Genomic DNA, 14,100 nt, shown 5'->3' with positions numbered 1-14,100 from the left:
GCTATCTCCCAGAGGTGGGCACCTCAGAACATAGCAGGAGCCAGCCCTGGGGGAGTGGTGGTCCCCAGAACCATGTATGGTATGGCTCCAGAAGGGGAGCCCCGTGGCCCCCCTCCTTTGATTACAAAGGGCCTGCATGGGAAACCGCACTTTGTTTTGCTACGGATTTGCAGCAACATTGCGTTCCTGCAGCAATTTTTTTATGTGGTTTTGGACATATTTCAGTCCCATGGGGACCCCAGGACCACAGTTAGGGGAGTCAGGATATTCCTACCCTGAGCCTTTAAAAACATGCTGCAAATGCAGTATATGCGGCAGCTTCGGTCCTCAATCGGGCGAACCGATTGAGGACCGGACCTGCCGCATATACCTCTGAGCCAGGTCCCACTATCAGTGGAGGTACTTTGGGATCCTATCTTTATGAACAAAACAGGTTCACAAACTCCCAGCAATATCGCAGTGCAGAGCATATATACAAGCATCTTTTGGATTCCCACACAGGATCTAAGCTGTAGGTAACACCTGGTTGCACCTCCACTACTTAAACAGATTAGGAGGAGTGCTGCGCTCATGTATTAGAAGACTGTAAAACTGGTGCCTGGAGCCCCTAGGAGCCCCGCCCATATCAACTGAAGGATATAAATTTCTGTTCCATCCTTGTAACTGCCAAGGATATTGCTGGGTCTTTTCACAAGAGAGACTGTTATATAGCTTTAGTCTTGAAGGTGGTTTACATCAGAATAACATCACCGAAACGTGTAGGCGCCTGTGTTTTTTTTTTTTAACTGGTTGTATCCAAGGAACTTGTTAATGTCTAATAGAATATGAAGGGCTGTGGACACCTTAACAAATAACAAAACGAATTCCATAGGAAACAACCTAGAATAGATCTGATTAATAGTTTGCACTTGATTTTTTCTGTCTCTCATTGCCATATGAATGTAGAATAGTGTTTTAATGTGTTTTTTAATGTATTGTAATTTTTAACGATTATCTTGAGAATTTGATATAGATACTTTTGGAATAAATAAAAAATCTTTCGATGCATTTCTTTGTTATATTACATGTACTATAATTGACCAATAGGGTCTGAAGTCTTTTGAGTGACTGTGTATGATTGAGGCACTGGGTCGTGTAGGAGATACAATAGAGGACTAGATGTTAGTGTGAATTTTATTATTTTTCCAAGAGAACCTCGCATTGTATTCATATTCCGTATAGCAGTTCAGGATGTAGTCGTGTCTAAAATCCCTGTGGGGATTTGCATGAGGAAACCGCATTTTGGGAGCCCCCCTTTTTCTCGCCCCACTTGATGGATCACCCCGAAACTTTCAAGACAGCAGCTGAAGTGAGCGTCATACTAATTTTGAAAATCTTGCGAGTTATTGGCAAAACAAAAAATGCTCTTCCTACGGAAACAACATCCTATCTATCTATCTATCTATCTATCTATCTATCTATCTATACACACACACACATATATGTACACACATATGCAGATGTATGATGGAACAACACATTCCATTGTAACACAAGCAGTTGCAATGCAAATGCCTTTACCACACATATCCTTTACCATGCATATTTTTACAACAATTATGACTTTACCATGCATGCCTTCACAACAAATTCTGTTGTAAAAGCATGAATGTTAAAGGCATATGCGAGGTAAAGGTTTTCCCTGATCCCAGACCTAAGCCCTAAAACCGGCCCCCGGAGAAACACCCCGTGACCCCCCCAGCCCATAAAGAAATAAAACAGTCCCTAGCCCTGACCACTAAAACCAGACTCCTAGCACAACCCAACTGCTCCCTGCCCTCACGAAAATAACCAGCCCTGAGCCCTAAAAACTGATGCCGCCCCAGCCCTTAAAAAAAAAACAGGTCTCAACCCTGAGCCCTGAAACCGGCCCCTGGTGCTACCCCCCACACAAACACACCCTAGTTTCCTGCCCTAAAAGAAACACCCCAGCCCAGCTACAAACTTACACAGATTGTGAAAGCACAAGTCACAAATGACGCAAAACAATCCACACATTACCACGAATAATCAGTTTTTCTAGTAATACTATGCACCTTACTTAGACAACATATGCGAATAAAGCAAACATTATTATAAATATATGATTTATTAAAGTCTTTCTAAAAATAAATGTCCTTAACATAGTGCTTTTATTTTTATTGTATTCATATGTAAACATCTTTCAGGAGTGCTTTAAAAAAAACTTTTAAAGAAAACTGTTTATTGAGACGACAGTGCTTTAGGGGCACATTTGACAAAGATTCTGGAATCAAAAGTACCTAATTAATCACTACAGATGCAGTAAAACAATCACCAGCTAAAACATCACAAGTGTAAACGTCCAAAAACTGTTAGGATGAAGATCCGCAAATGGAACAGTTCAAAAGATAATGAAAGATGTAGATGGATTATTTAGTCAATCCTTGTCTTTCACATAGCTCAATACCATCTTGTGTTTACTATAACAGAAGCGATAAAGCCATAGAGAAAAGTGTAATGTTGTGCACTATGTTTTAGTAGATGAATTTTTTCTAAATATTTAGATACCTCATGAGTTTCTCCTTTCTGCACAAATGCAGCCGAAAACAACCCAAATCCACTCTCCTGTATGATCACCAATTTACACTAATATCTTTCTATACTTCTAAGAGATATGCAGTCAACAAGGCCTGTGTAGGTATGAAATATGTCATTGTTCATTGCAGGTAAAAGAAGAGACTAAAAGGTAAACTACAATTTGAAACACTATAAGCTGTGGGGAAAATACAGAATAAATAAAGTATCTACATATGGAATTGCCATATTATGCAATAGTGCTTGAAGCCATGAATGAGATTAACTATTGGAAAAAGCATCTAATTATATTCTGGAACTTAAAAAGTCACAAGGATTACAGGTCCGCTTTACAAACATTACCTGACTTGAAAACTTCTAAAGACAATTATCTCTGCACTGAACTCCAACATGGGACGCTTCCAGAAGCACGCAATACGAAGATTCTGAGAAATCATGAACCCATCACAAGCAGCCTAACTGCAAATCTCGTTAAATTAAATACGCGCTCTCATTCTGCAGGCTTCTTTCTTTCAGTGAATCTCTGACCCACAATTCAGATACGATTTTGAATTTCTTTTCAAAGGTCCTTCGGAGAGCTTTTATTTCCCCCACGCGAGTTTGATCATTTCCAAAAACGACATGCGACAGCCCTTCCGCTAGCTGCGTCACTACTTTTGCACCATGAAATCGCAGCTGTAGAGCTAAAATTTCTAAGCCAGACGCAGGGATTCTGGAACTAGAATCATTCAGTTTGGTAAACAGATCCACATAAATTGAGTATTGTCTAAACATTGTAAGGGGAGAGACATCCCATGAGTAGCGCTGCTCTAAGTCCGCTATCATATCTAGAGGAATCTTCTCTTTGCAGCTAGGCATTCGAGCAAACACTGCCCGCAACTGGGTTGGATCGGTGTCTGTACAGTAACTGTCACCATAGTTATCATATTCACTTGCAAAATGCGCTTTCGTGGAAGGAGACATATGGATCATGTGGCAGGGCTGCCAAGCTACGCACTGTTTGTTTTCAATGCATTGTAATAGCCACTCTGCTCTCACAACGTCATATTTGTTTGCCGAAATGATGTTCTTAACTCTCACATTCTCACTTCCGGCAATAACACAGTAAGTGTCCTGTCCAGGGTTCTGGACCACAATACCGGAGCATTCTGCAATTTTGCTCTCAAGATCAGCTTTGGAGTGCTCCTCTGTCCCAGTCATAACACAGAACTCAACATCTTCAAACATATTAGAAACTTTGCTGACACTGGAGAGATCAGGGGCTTTATGGTGCTCGAGAATGCCAATAACTTTCTTAGGTTTTGGCACAGTTTTACGCTTCTTTTCATGAGGCTCATCATCAACATCAAAGTGCTTGGAGGCCAACTTCCCAGATGCCTTTTCTTTGAGCTCATCCAATTCTTCCAATGTCATGCATTCGTACCATTCTTTATCCTCTCTAATCTTTTCAATTCTTGGGAACCGTAACGTGCAGCCTGTTTTGTACACATCACTGTCCACTATTTCTGCTGCCTTAATCTGAAGGATGACAGAATTACAAGGCTCAATATACACTTCAGGTTTTTCCAGTCCGCATAAAATATTAACAGGTGGATCTCTTTTGCGGTATACCTTCCAATGTGGCGCCAGCTTCAAACCAAGATCATATAGTTCCTTCATTGTATATCCAGAACCAATACGACAAACTGTGTGAAACACTGCTGGCTTTGCACCAGGAGGTGAAGCCTCTGCAACAGCACACAGGAAATGAGACATCATTCCACCCCGTTGACCTTTGCCCCAGTACCCGCCAACAATTAAAATATCAAGCTCATCCATCATCCCATTGACATATTCAGGTTTGATTTTCAACCAGCCTTCTCCACGCTTGTCTGGCTTGTAAATAGACAATGGATCTTTAACCATGATTCCTTCTTCTCTGTTATCTATGGCTTCATTCAATGCATCTACAACATTTTTCTTGGTGCTGGCCTCTGTTTTATCTACAAGATGGAGTCTACCTGTAATTGGAGTAAAAACCTTATGGAGGATCTCAAATCGTTTTCGCAATGACTCACGGGCCAATTTCTGATCATTTAGCATCAATATATCAAACACACAATAGCAAGTTTGCAATTCCGAATCATCCATCAATCGCTTGATGTCAAACTTGCTTCCTTTCTGCATAAATGTTTGTGTATTAGGATTGTAAGCCATCATTTCACCATCAAGTATGCAGTTTTGCACATCAATTCTAAATACATTATGAATAAAAGGTGTCAGTGATCCATCTAGAGGTGATGCCCCAAATTGCTGAGTGTAATCAAATCCATTTCGGGAAAAATATTTATACACATCGCCATCTTTGTGCATTTGCATACGCTCACCATCAAGTTTAGTTTCTATAAAAAAACTTTGGTTGTTCATTTGCTTTTCAATATTTTTTATGTTGGCAATTGCAGCAAGCATAGGCTTGAAGGCAGAAAACAGCATGATAGAAACATCACTGAGGGAGACAGTAGGATCATGAAGTTGCATACACACCTTCTCCAGATCTGTTGTTACATTATGTAGCTCAGTGGCATCAGGGTGGAAAATGGAAAAAACGGTTTGCTGACTGAACCCAAGTTTCATGTCTTTTATTATCATTCGGATCAGCCATTTCTGTTCCAAGGCTGAGCTCTGGGTTATTAGCTGAAGTAGAGATTTCTTTACCTGGTCTTTCTTTTTTGCAGCATTGTTGTTTGCAATGGCATCTAACAAGCCATTCACCTCCTGTATGGTCAAAGTGCCATGGGTTGGGAATCTTGGCTTCAGGACAAAATAGGCTATCATAGCAAAGTCACCAGCATCCCCATGAGACCCACTGGGTGCTCTATAGTTCAGAAGCTTTGATGCATCTTTGCCTTCTTTAGGTAAACCTAGCACTTCAATATAAAGCTTGGCAAGCATCGTTTCTTTTATTCCATAGGCCATCCTCTCCCTCTCCAGCTGGGGAAGAATAAGTCGCATTGCCGGATAAAAAGAGTCAGATGTATTAATTTCATTTTTATGAAGCGCATTATGGAACTTCCTCCAGGAATCTATAAATTCCCTTAAATATTTTGCTTTGTCTGGGCGGGCCTTTGTTTTCTGTATTTTCTCAAGTGTCAAACAGAGATCCACGAAAGGAACTTGAGATGCCACATTTTTCCTCGGCAAGGAATCTGAAGTTGCAGCTGAAGACATCACTTGTTCATATAGTTCCGTGTCTAAAAGAATAAAAACAAACCAATGAAAATATGATTTTATACACTTTAACATTTATTATTATATTTTGAATTGATTAAAAGGCAGCACACGTCTCACGGTCATAAGTTTTTGAATAATACACAAAATGCTATCGCCAAATCCGAGCATTTTTTAATCAGGCATCAATTGGTCCATTCACATTTATACAATTAATTACGATGTCAGTGACAGAAAACGCTAATTATAATGAGGAGAATGAACAGCTGGGTGGGCTAGCCCTCCCTTCACACGATTTCAATATGTTTTGCTCCGAGTAGGGTTTGAAAGGATCCTAATGTTAACGGAGAAGGGCAAAAGCAGATCTAACGCTCCCCCATGTATACATCTGAACATCTACAATCTTGCCCTGTTCTCTCATCCTAATATGCTCGAGGTTCTAGACCCCACCGGACGCCATTACTGTATGTCTTCTCTGTTGCAAGGCCAGTTATAGTTTTGGATTGCGGCACTTCTGCTAACGTGGACCACTTTCTGGTTTATTTATTTTGTTTGGTGTGCTAGACGTGTTTTCATCATTAGAATGATTATGAGCCGAATCAGTGAAGCACCAGCATTCTCTCAAGACGGTGATGAACGCCCTTTTGATTAAAAGATAAACTAAAGATCGAGAAAGTGTGTGGCTCAAGAACACAACAGAATGAGCACAGACAAAACTTGTGTGACATTCACTGTTCCTGCCAAACCAGCATTCCTTTGAGGGAAGTCATACAGCCACCAACCAGATCCTGCTTTTGAGTCGAGGGAAGAGAAAGGGCACGTTTGTTTAGCCTAGCAGCAGCCTCAGTACTTTTCTTGAAGTGTGAAAAACTAATCACAATCTGACTGGTTGTAATTTTACACTTTCAGGGCATAATAAAAGTGATTGGGTTATAGGAATAAATAAGATGCTGTCCTGCTTCCGAACAGTTAGGAATAGAATTCGAAAAGGACCTGATTAGCACCCTCAAAATTAATGAGCATACCCTTCATAAAAAGATAGCTTCTCTCCTGGATGGTTGGTCACCAAAATTTTTATCGTGGTGGGGCAGAGCAGAGACTCTGAAAATGATGATCACACCTCTGGTCAGTTATCTGATAAGTATGCTCCCAATGCTACTTTCCGGATGACTTCCTCACCAAAATATATAAGCTCTTCGATACCGTTTTATGGCAAGGCAAAAAAAAAACAAGAATCTCCATGAAGAAGCTCCAATTAGCGAAAGATAAGGAGGCATAGGCTTCCCAAATTTCAGGTGCTACCAGACGGCATATTTGTGCAAACAAAGTGTGAATTGGTTCCAACCTCAATCCGAATACATTCCTGTTTGGGTTCATGTCGAAAAGGCCATCATTAACAACTTACCATTACCAGCTCTAATGTCAATGGATATGGCAGGTTTTCCTCACTCCAAGTACATATTTCTTAAGACCAGAAGGGCCCTCCTAAACCTAGAGAGACATTCTAAAGTTAAAATCAAAATAAGCAAGTCCAACTTAACCTCGTTGTGGTTCAACACAGCCATAAAGGAAGAAGGTAAACACCTCTACTGGGAGCAATGGTCAAAAAAGGGGTTGATCTTAGTGAAAGACCTTTATGAAGGGTCTGCGCCTCTACCTTTCGCCACTTTACAATCGCGATTTGGTCTCCAACCCCATGACTTTTACAAGTTCTTATGTCTTAAATCCTTTCTCTCTGCCAGAGCCATTTCGCCGAGCGATCCTACAATTTGTAACAAGCTGTTTCATCTCTTGTCAATGGGTCACATGGTGTCTAGAATTTATAAAATCCTCTCCCCGAATCTCCAGAAGACGCATAGGAAGTGCGAGCTCGCCAGGGAGAATGAACATAATTCCTCTAAAATATCTTTTGACTGGGATAAGATACATCTTACACCTTTTTCCAATAAAATATCCCCGATACTCTCTCAAACGAAGTTTATGCTGATAAATAGAACATATTGGTCACCGGAAAAACTCTACAAGCATTAACTCCTTGATAACCCTCTGTGCTGGAATTGCAAATCTCATGTGTAAATGTAAATGTAAATGTACAGGAATTTATATAGCGCAAATCACCGAGCGGTTTCTAAGCGCTTGCTTAGGGAACCCATCCTGGTATTCCCCTGTGAGATAACCCCGGCAGGGTATCCACAAGGTGAAAGCCAGGCAACCCGCCGCGAGGGGCTATTGTGGAGATTAAGCAAGCTATTGCCCAGAGTCACAGAGTGTGAACCCGTGAATCGAGTAGGCACCGGAGCGAGAATTGTCAAGTCTATGGACATTTTAGGACTCAAGACCCCGCCGAGCCGGGAATTGAACCTTGGTCCCGGGCTGACCTCTGCTTCCAGGTCTGCCTCCTCTAACCAGTCAGCCACACTTCTCCATGTGGGGGACTTAGCTCACATGCTCTTCAATTGTCCCATGCGCCAAACCTTTTGGGACAAGATTTATAACTACATTCAAAGAACCTTCCACTACCGACCTAGTACAGAATTTGCATATGTCATACTTGGGCAATAGACTCAAGATTAGTGAATGACCGTCACCTAATGGATCTCATGCTTACGCTTGCGTGTAAAGTCATCTTAAGCAAATGGAAAAGTACATCTGATGTTTCCTTCCAGATATAGCATGAATGGTTGGCCTCTTTAAGGGGCGCAGATAATGATACACTCCACTTCTCAACGTGGCGAAAATCGCACGCCAAGCTCTGGAGTTCACTTGGCTCTATAGAACTTTGCTATGATCCGCCTTCGATTCACACAGTGGTCATATTCACTGATCTAGAACACGTTGCTGTCACCCATAAGAGTACAACGTAGGCGCTTTTATCCCTCTGTTACGATTTGAAGTGCATAGCATGACTTTATGTTAATTGCTGTTTCTGACTTCATATCAATTCCGTCTTTCTTTCTCTCGTTCTTTCTCTTCTACATCTCTCTTCTTCTCTCCCTCTCCCTTCCCTCTCTTTCCTTCTTCTTCGCCTCTCTTTCGCTCTTCTTCCTTTCCCAAATCCATTCCTATTGCAACCATCCTTCTGATTAATAACTGCATATATTTATGTATGTTGTTTATTTACCTCATCGTCAGAGAGCCACTTGTTTAACTGGGATTGATACTCTCTTTAATTTAAATTGTGAAACTCAGGTTGCATTAACACATGAATGTAATTAAGTGTATGTTTTGTTTTCGTTTTCTTGTAAAACCCTGCTTCTTTAATAAAAAAGATTTGCAGAAAAAAAAAATAGCCTGAGCGAAACCCACAAAAGTCAAATAAATGGCTGCAGGAGGGGTGCTTCAAGTGTGAGCTGGCCAACTCTTCAAGGCCAGAACTAAGCCTGAGCGCTGTTAAGCATCTGACGGCCTGTTCTCATCCATTCCCCTAACAGTCTAGAGAGCTACCCATGGCACCCCGATGTCCCCCATGTTTGGGTTCCACAACCTCAAACCAGAGGAGGACTCTTCTACAAGTGCATGTAAGCACCTGCAGCAGTGACTGAACACTACAAGCACGAACGTGAACTACTAATGCACTTTGGCCCACATATCAAAGCAAAAACCGGTCGCAAACGGGCAGATTCTCAGAATCTGCCCCTTTGCGACCGGTATTTTTGCATTTTGGATGCATTATCTCAAATGTAAAAATCACAATTTAAGGAATCTCTAAATTGCGATAACTTAAATTGCGATTGCATTTAAGGAATATCAAATTGAGATTCCTTAAAAGCAATGCATTAAAGTAAAAAAAGTAATGAATTCGCTAATAGGGGCAGCAAATTACCATGAAGATGAACTTCATGTTAATTTGCAAAAACTTTGAAAAATGCACTAAAGTGCATTTTTCAAGGTTCCATTTTACACACACAAATGCCCTTGGAGCATGTGTATGTGTGCAAGATGTACTCATATGCAGATTTCAGGGGTGCAACAGGGTGTCCTTTTGACACCCTGGGACCCTTGAAATTGCATTCTCAATTTCCGATTCTCTAATTGAGAATCGCAAATTGAGAATGTCTTCCTATTCATTCCTATGGGCCTCTAGGCCCATAGGAATTAATGGGGAGGTATTCCTTAATTGTGACTTGCAATTTGCAAGTCGCAATTAAGGAACGTTTAGAAATCGATATTTTTTAAGCGATTTCTACATGCATAGCCTTTTGCTATTCCTTATTAGCGAATCCTTATTTTTCGCCAATAAGGAATTGCAAATGGCATTGTTGATGCATGTGCCAGTCAGTTAACTGTGTGGGCCCTTTGCATATCTTAAACAACAAATGGAGGAGTACCCCCAGGAGGCGCCTCAGTGCTTCCATCTAGGATATATAGAGGTGCACACGATGCTAAAAAGGACAAATGTATCCTTTGTTAGAAGACCCCTCACTCACCAACCTAGTTGGTGACATGCTTCATCATCGGGGTCCCACCCGGATAGCCGAGTACCATCTGGGTGTGCTGTGACACCAGACTTCAGTGGAGCGGTTTTGTTTTTTGGATTTTGTATATGAAACTGAAAGGTTTAGAGTGATTACTAAAAGTTGTCCAATAAACTACTCACTAACAGACTTTATTCTGGAGTGATTGGGCAACAGATAAAAATTATTAATGGGACACCTAGCCTAGTTAGGTAGGCTACTGGTGTCATGAGTCGTGTTGTAAGGTAAAATTGGTCTACATGTTTCAACCACTTATGCAAATGTAAGGTTTTCTTCAGGACCAGTGATGGTAGCCCGGGTGGTATACACTCGCTAAGGTGTACCCTGCCCTTGACTACATGAAAGAACCACTAAAAAATTCGTAGTGGTTTAAAAACTGTTGTTCTTCTCCAGTACTCCTAGAAAAGAAACCTGTAAAGAAAGAAAGACAAACACACGGTACAAAAACATTAAACATAGGGTGTGTCTGAGGTGATCCTCGTAAGTGTCATCCAAGGTATCGATGAAATATAGTGGATGATACTGAATGACTCATCACTAGTCATATCAGGGTGCCTTAGAGATAAAATTGGCACTGTTAGGCTTTTAAATGAGCCTGTGAATGTATTTTACAACCCACTCAATATGGTGTGTCTGTGCACTCATAGCCCACTCACAGGGTTGAAACGTGAGTGAAAATAGGGTGCAGTTTACAGGAAGGTAAATCGCTCCCAGAATCACACAGACAGATAATCAGATAGAGGGGGTCAATGGTCACAAAAAAAGCGAGCGCGATTAGTAACGCAAGTTGGACAACTAGCAGACATGTGTGGTTAAAATCGCAAACTGGTATTCTGGCAGACAATACAACAACCGGGCTACCAGCCAAACACACATATACACACAGTGAGGAAAGTCAGGCGCTTACTTGAAGCGCTTAGTTAGCAAACTTCATGGGCATCCGGGTTGCTGAGACTAGATCCTGCCACAATCTGGGTCGGAAAAAGAGGAAGGGGTTAGGACCGTAGGTGGGGTCTTCGCGAGGCCTAACCGCTGTAATAAGGTGCAAAATTCCTGGTGAGAGACTTACTTTTGGGGAGTCTTAAACTGCAGCTTCGCCTAAAATGCAACCTCCTCGGCGCCCCGTGGATTTGAAATATGGGTTCCGACGAGGTTAAAAAGGAAGCGGGCACTTACTGGTGTCGCGGGGCGTGGCTACACATAATCACGTGGCCAACATGAGGTCAGGGGTTACGGCGTGTGGAGTAGCCGCGTTTCCATAGTCATGGTGATGAGCGGAAAAAACAAGATTGTGTCTCCCTCATTAGTTTCAATAAAGCATTGCGTTATGCTCTTTGAGAATGACAATAAAGGCCACAAATGCCCGTGTGTAACGGGACACATCAAAAAGGCAATGTTATAGGGAGGCTGGTGGGGTGATCGGATTGCTCAATGGTTGACACAGGAGGGGGAGCGGAAGGGAGGAGGAAGGGGCGCTCTTGTCGCCCAAGGTACTCTAAATGGAGCTCTGTTCCTGATGGATGGCGTGCTTATGATAGACACTGATGAAGGGGGAGTGAATAAAGTATGCAGGTATGCATACGGATTGTTGTAGGGCCGGTAACAATGATTTATGAACCAACCCTTACTACATGCGAACAAATCTGCCTTATTACGGCCATACAGGTACCAGGGGTGCCATGGGTAATCAAGCTAAAAGTCATGAGGTGGGTGAAGACCGGGAGGGAGCAGACTAGAGGAAATAGTGTGAAAAGTGTGTGTGTGTGTGGGGGGGGTCACACTACCCTCTCCTTGGTAACATGTATTTTCTGAATCAATTACCCCAAGTTAAAAATACACAGTTAATAATCTAGAAAATACACAAGACTGGAAACAAATGAAATGGGAAGGATAGAACTGTTTGGGGAAATGGTAACATACTAAGTAATAGGGGATATAGTAAAATGGGTTTGCGGGTGAATGGAGGTTTTAAAGGGCAAGGTATACAGCAAGGTCTTACGCCAATAATGTAATTTAAAAAAAAAAGGAAATGCCATGATTAACCTCGGATTTCCCAAGAAAAATAAGAGGAGGATTTTACATAGAAAATATTGGTCCTGAAAATACCATATAACATCTAGAATGTTTTTGTTGTGAAGGCAAAAGTTAATCTTATGTATGATTAATAGATGGATTAAGGTGATTTAAAGTAATATAATGATAGTTTCATGATTGTGGAACATAACATAACATAACGTGTATTTGTAAAGCACACGTTCACCCAAGGGTATCTTGGCGCTGAATAATAGATGTTACAGGTTAAAGAGGGTAGGGCTCAGAGCTGAGCCCTGCGGTACCCCTTGCTTGGTGGCATACACTATGGAAACAAAGGGGGAGGCAGCTACCTGGAAGGTCCTCCTGGACAGAAAGGTGGCAAAACAATCCAGGGACAGAGCCAGCTATACCCACCTCTTCCAGACGCCTCAACAGAATCTGGTGGGAGACCGTGTCGAACGCAGCACTGAGATCGAGCAGAATCAGTGCTGAAGTAGGACCCTCATCCAAGGCCCATCTCAGATGCTCGGTGACAGCAAGAAGAGCAGATTCCATGCTATGACTGGAATGAAAATCATTCTGAGAGAGATCAAACATGTTGTTTTCCTCCAAATACCCAGTCAAGACGGTATTGACGTAGGCCTCTGAGATTTTAGAGACCCAGATTAGGAGGGAGATGGGGCGGAAACTCTCCAATTTGGACACATCCAAGTTAGGTTTCTTTAGCAGGGGGACCACCCTAGCATGTTTCCAAGTGCTCGCCACCAAAGCCGTAGAGAGAGATGAGTTAATCACATGACTCAACGAAGGAATAAGCACAGGTAAAATTTTCATCGCATAAACCGGTTTAAGAGGATCTGACTGGGAACCAGATTTGACTCTTCTGCATAGCACGGACAACAACTCTTAGGAGATGGCAGGGAAAGTAATCAAAGTGCACAAAGTAGGAGGATGAGACACAAAGACGGAACTAGACACAACCGGAAGGGAATGATTTATAGATCTTCTCCACCTTCCCAACAAAGAAGGAGGCTAGAGCGTCGCATTGCTCTACTGATGATATCAGAGTAGCAGTCTCGGTTGTCGATGGTTTCAGCTCTTTCAGTATCGAAAAGATACTTTTAGATGGATTTGCACTGCTCTTGATCTCCTCCACATAGTAGGAGGGCAATTCCGACTGGCTAGACCTATGATATAGCTTAATCGCTTAGTTAGGATTAGGGTCACAGTTCCTTCTCTATACTCTCTCCAGCCTTTTGCACTCTTTGCGCATAGAAGTGAACTTTGCATTGTACCAGGGACTAGATTTGGTACTACGGCTTTTAGACCATTTTACTGGAATAAGAGAGTCGAGGGCACCAAAGATCCAGTCGGACAATGATTTATCGGCAGAATCTGGATCGACTGGAAGACTGGGCGCCGATGATGAAAGAAGATCTTGAAATTCCACGAAATTAAGTTTGTGCCAAGGGCGCCTAAGTATGCGCTACTCATGGGCAAACCCCCAGAAAGTGTCATCGTTATAAGATAGTGATCCGACCACAACACATTAGGGAGGGAGGGTGGACGGTCAAAAGAGCAAGATTAGTAAAAACTGGATCCAAAAATGACTAGCGGAATGTGTAGGCCCTTACACCAGTTGGATTAACTGACATGTCGCAAGATCAGCCCGAAAGTTACCCATGTCAGCATCCTGAGGGTTGTCCATATGTAAATTAAAATCCCCTAAGATACAGAAATGTGCCACCTCCAGGGCTAAAGGTCCTACAGTGTCAATAAGAGTGGCTAT

General features: G+C 42.0%; 1 protein-coding gene across 1 annotated transcript in view; it reads right to left on the bottom strand.

The window, feature by feature from the left end:
* Positions 1 to 2,109: 2,109 nt before the first annotated feature.
* Positions 2,110 to 14,100, bottom strand: part of LIG4 (DNA ligase 4) — a 37,244-nt gene continuing 25,253 nt past the window's right edge. The window contains exons 2-3 of the mRNA XM_086934165.1: positions 2,612 to 5,825; positions 2,110 to 2,527 (exon numbers count right to left, since the gene is read on the bottom strand). Coding sequence (XP_086790291.1) covers positions 3,067 to 5,802 — 2,736 coding nt within the window. The 5' untranslated portion in view covers positions 5,803 to 5,825 and the 3' untranslated portion in view covers positions 2,110 to 2,527; positions 2,612 to 3,066. The remainder of the gene's footprint in view (positions 2,528 to 2,611; positions 5,826 to 14,100) is intronic.

The sequence above is a fragment of the Lissotriton vulgaris genome, chromosome 8, assembly GCF_964263255.1.
Source record: "Lissotriton vulgaris chromosome 8, aLisVul1.2, whole genome shotgun sequence".
Lineage (NCBI taxonomy): Eukaryota > Metazoa > Chordata > Amphibia > Caudata > Salamandridae > Lissotriton > Lissotriton vulgaris.
The sequence above is the reverse complement of the archived record's forward strand: the minus strand, read 5'-3'. Positions and strand labels throughout refer to the sequence as shown.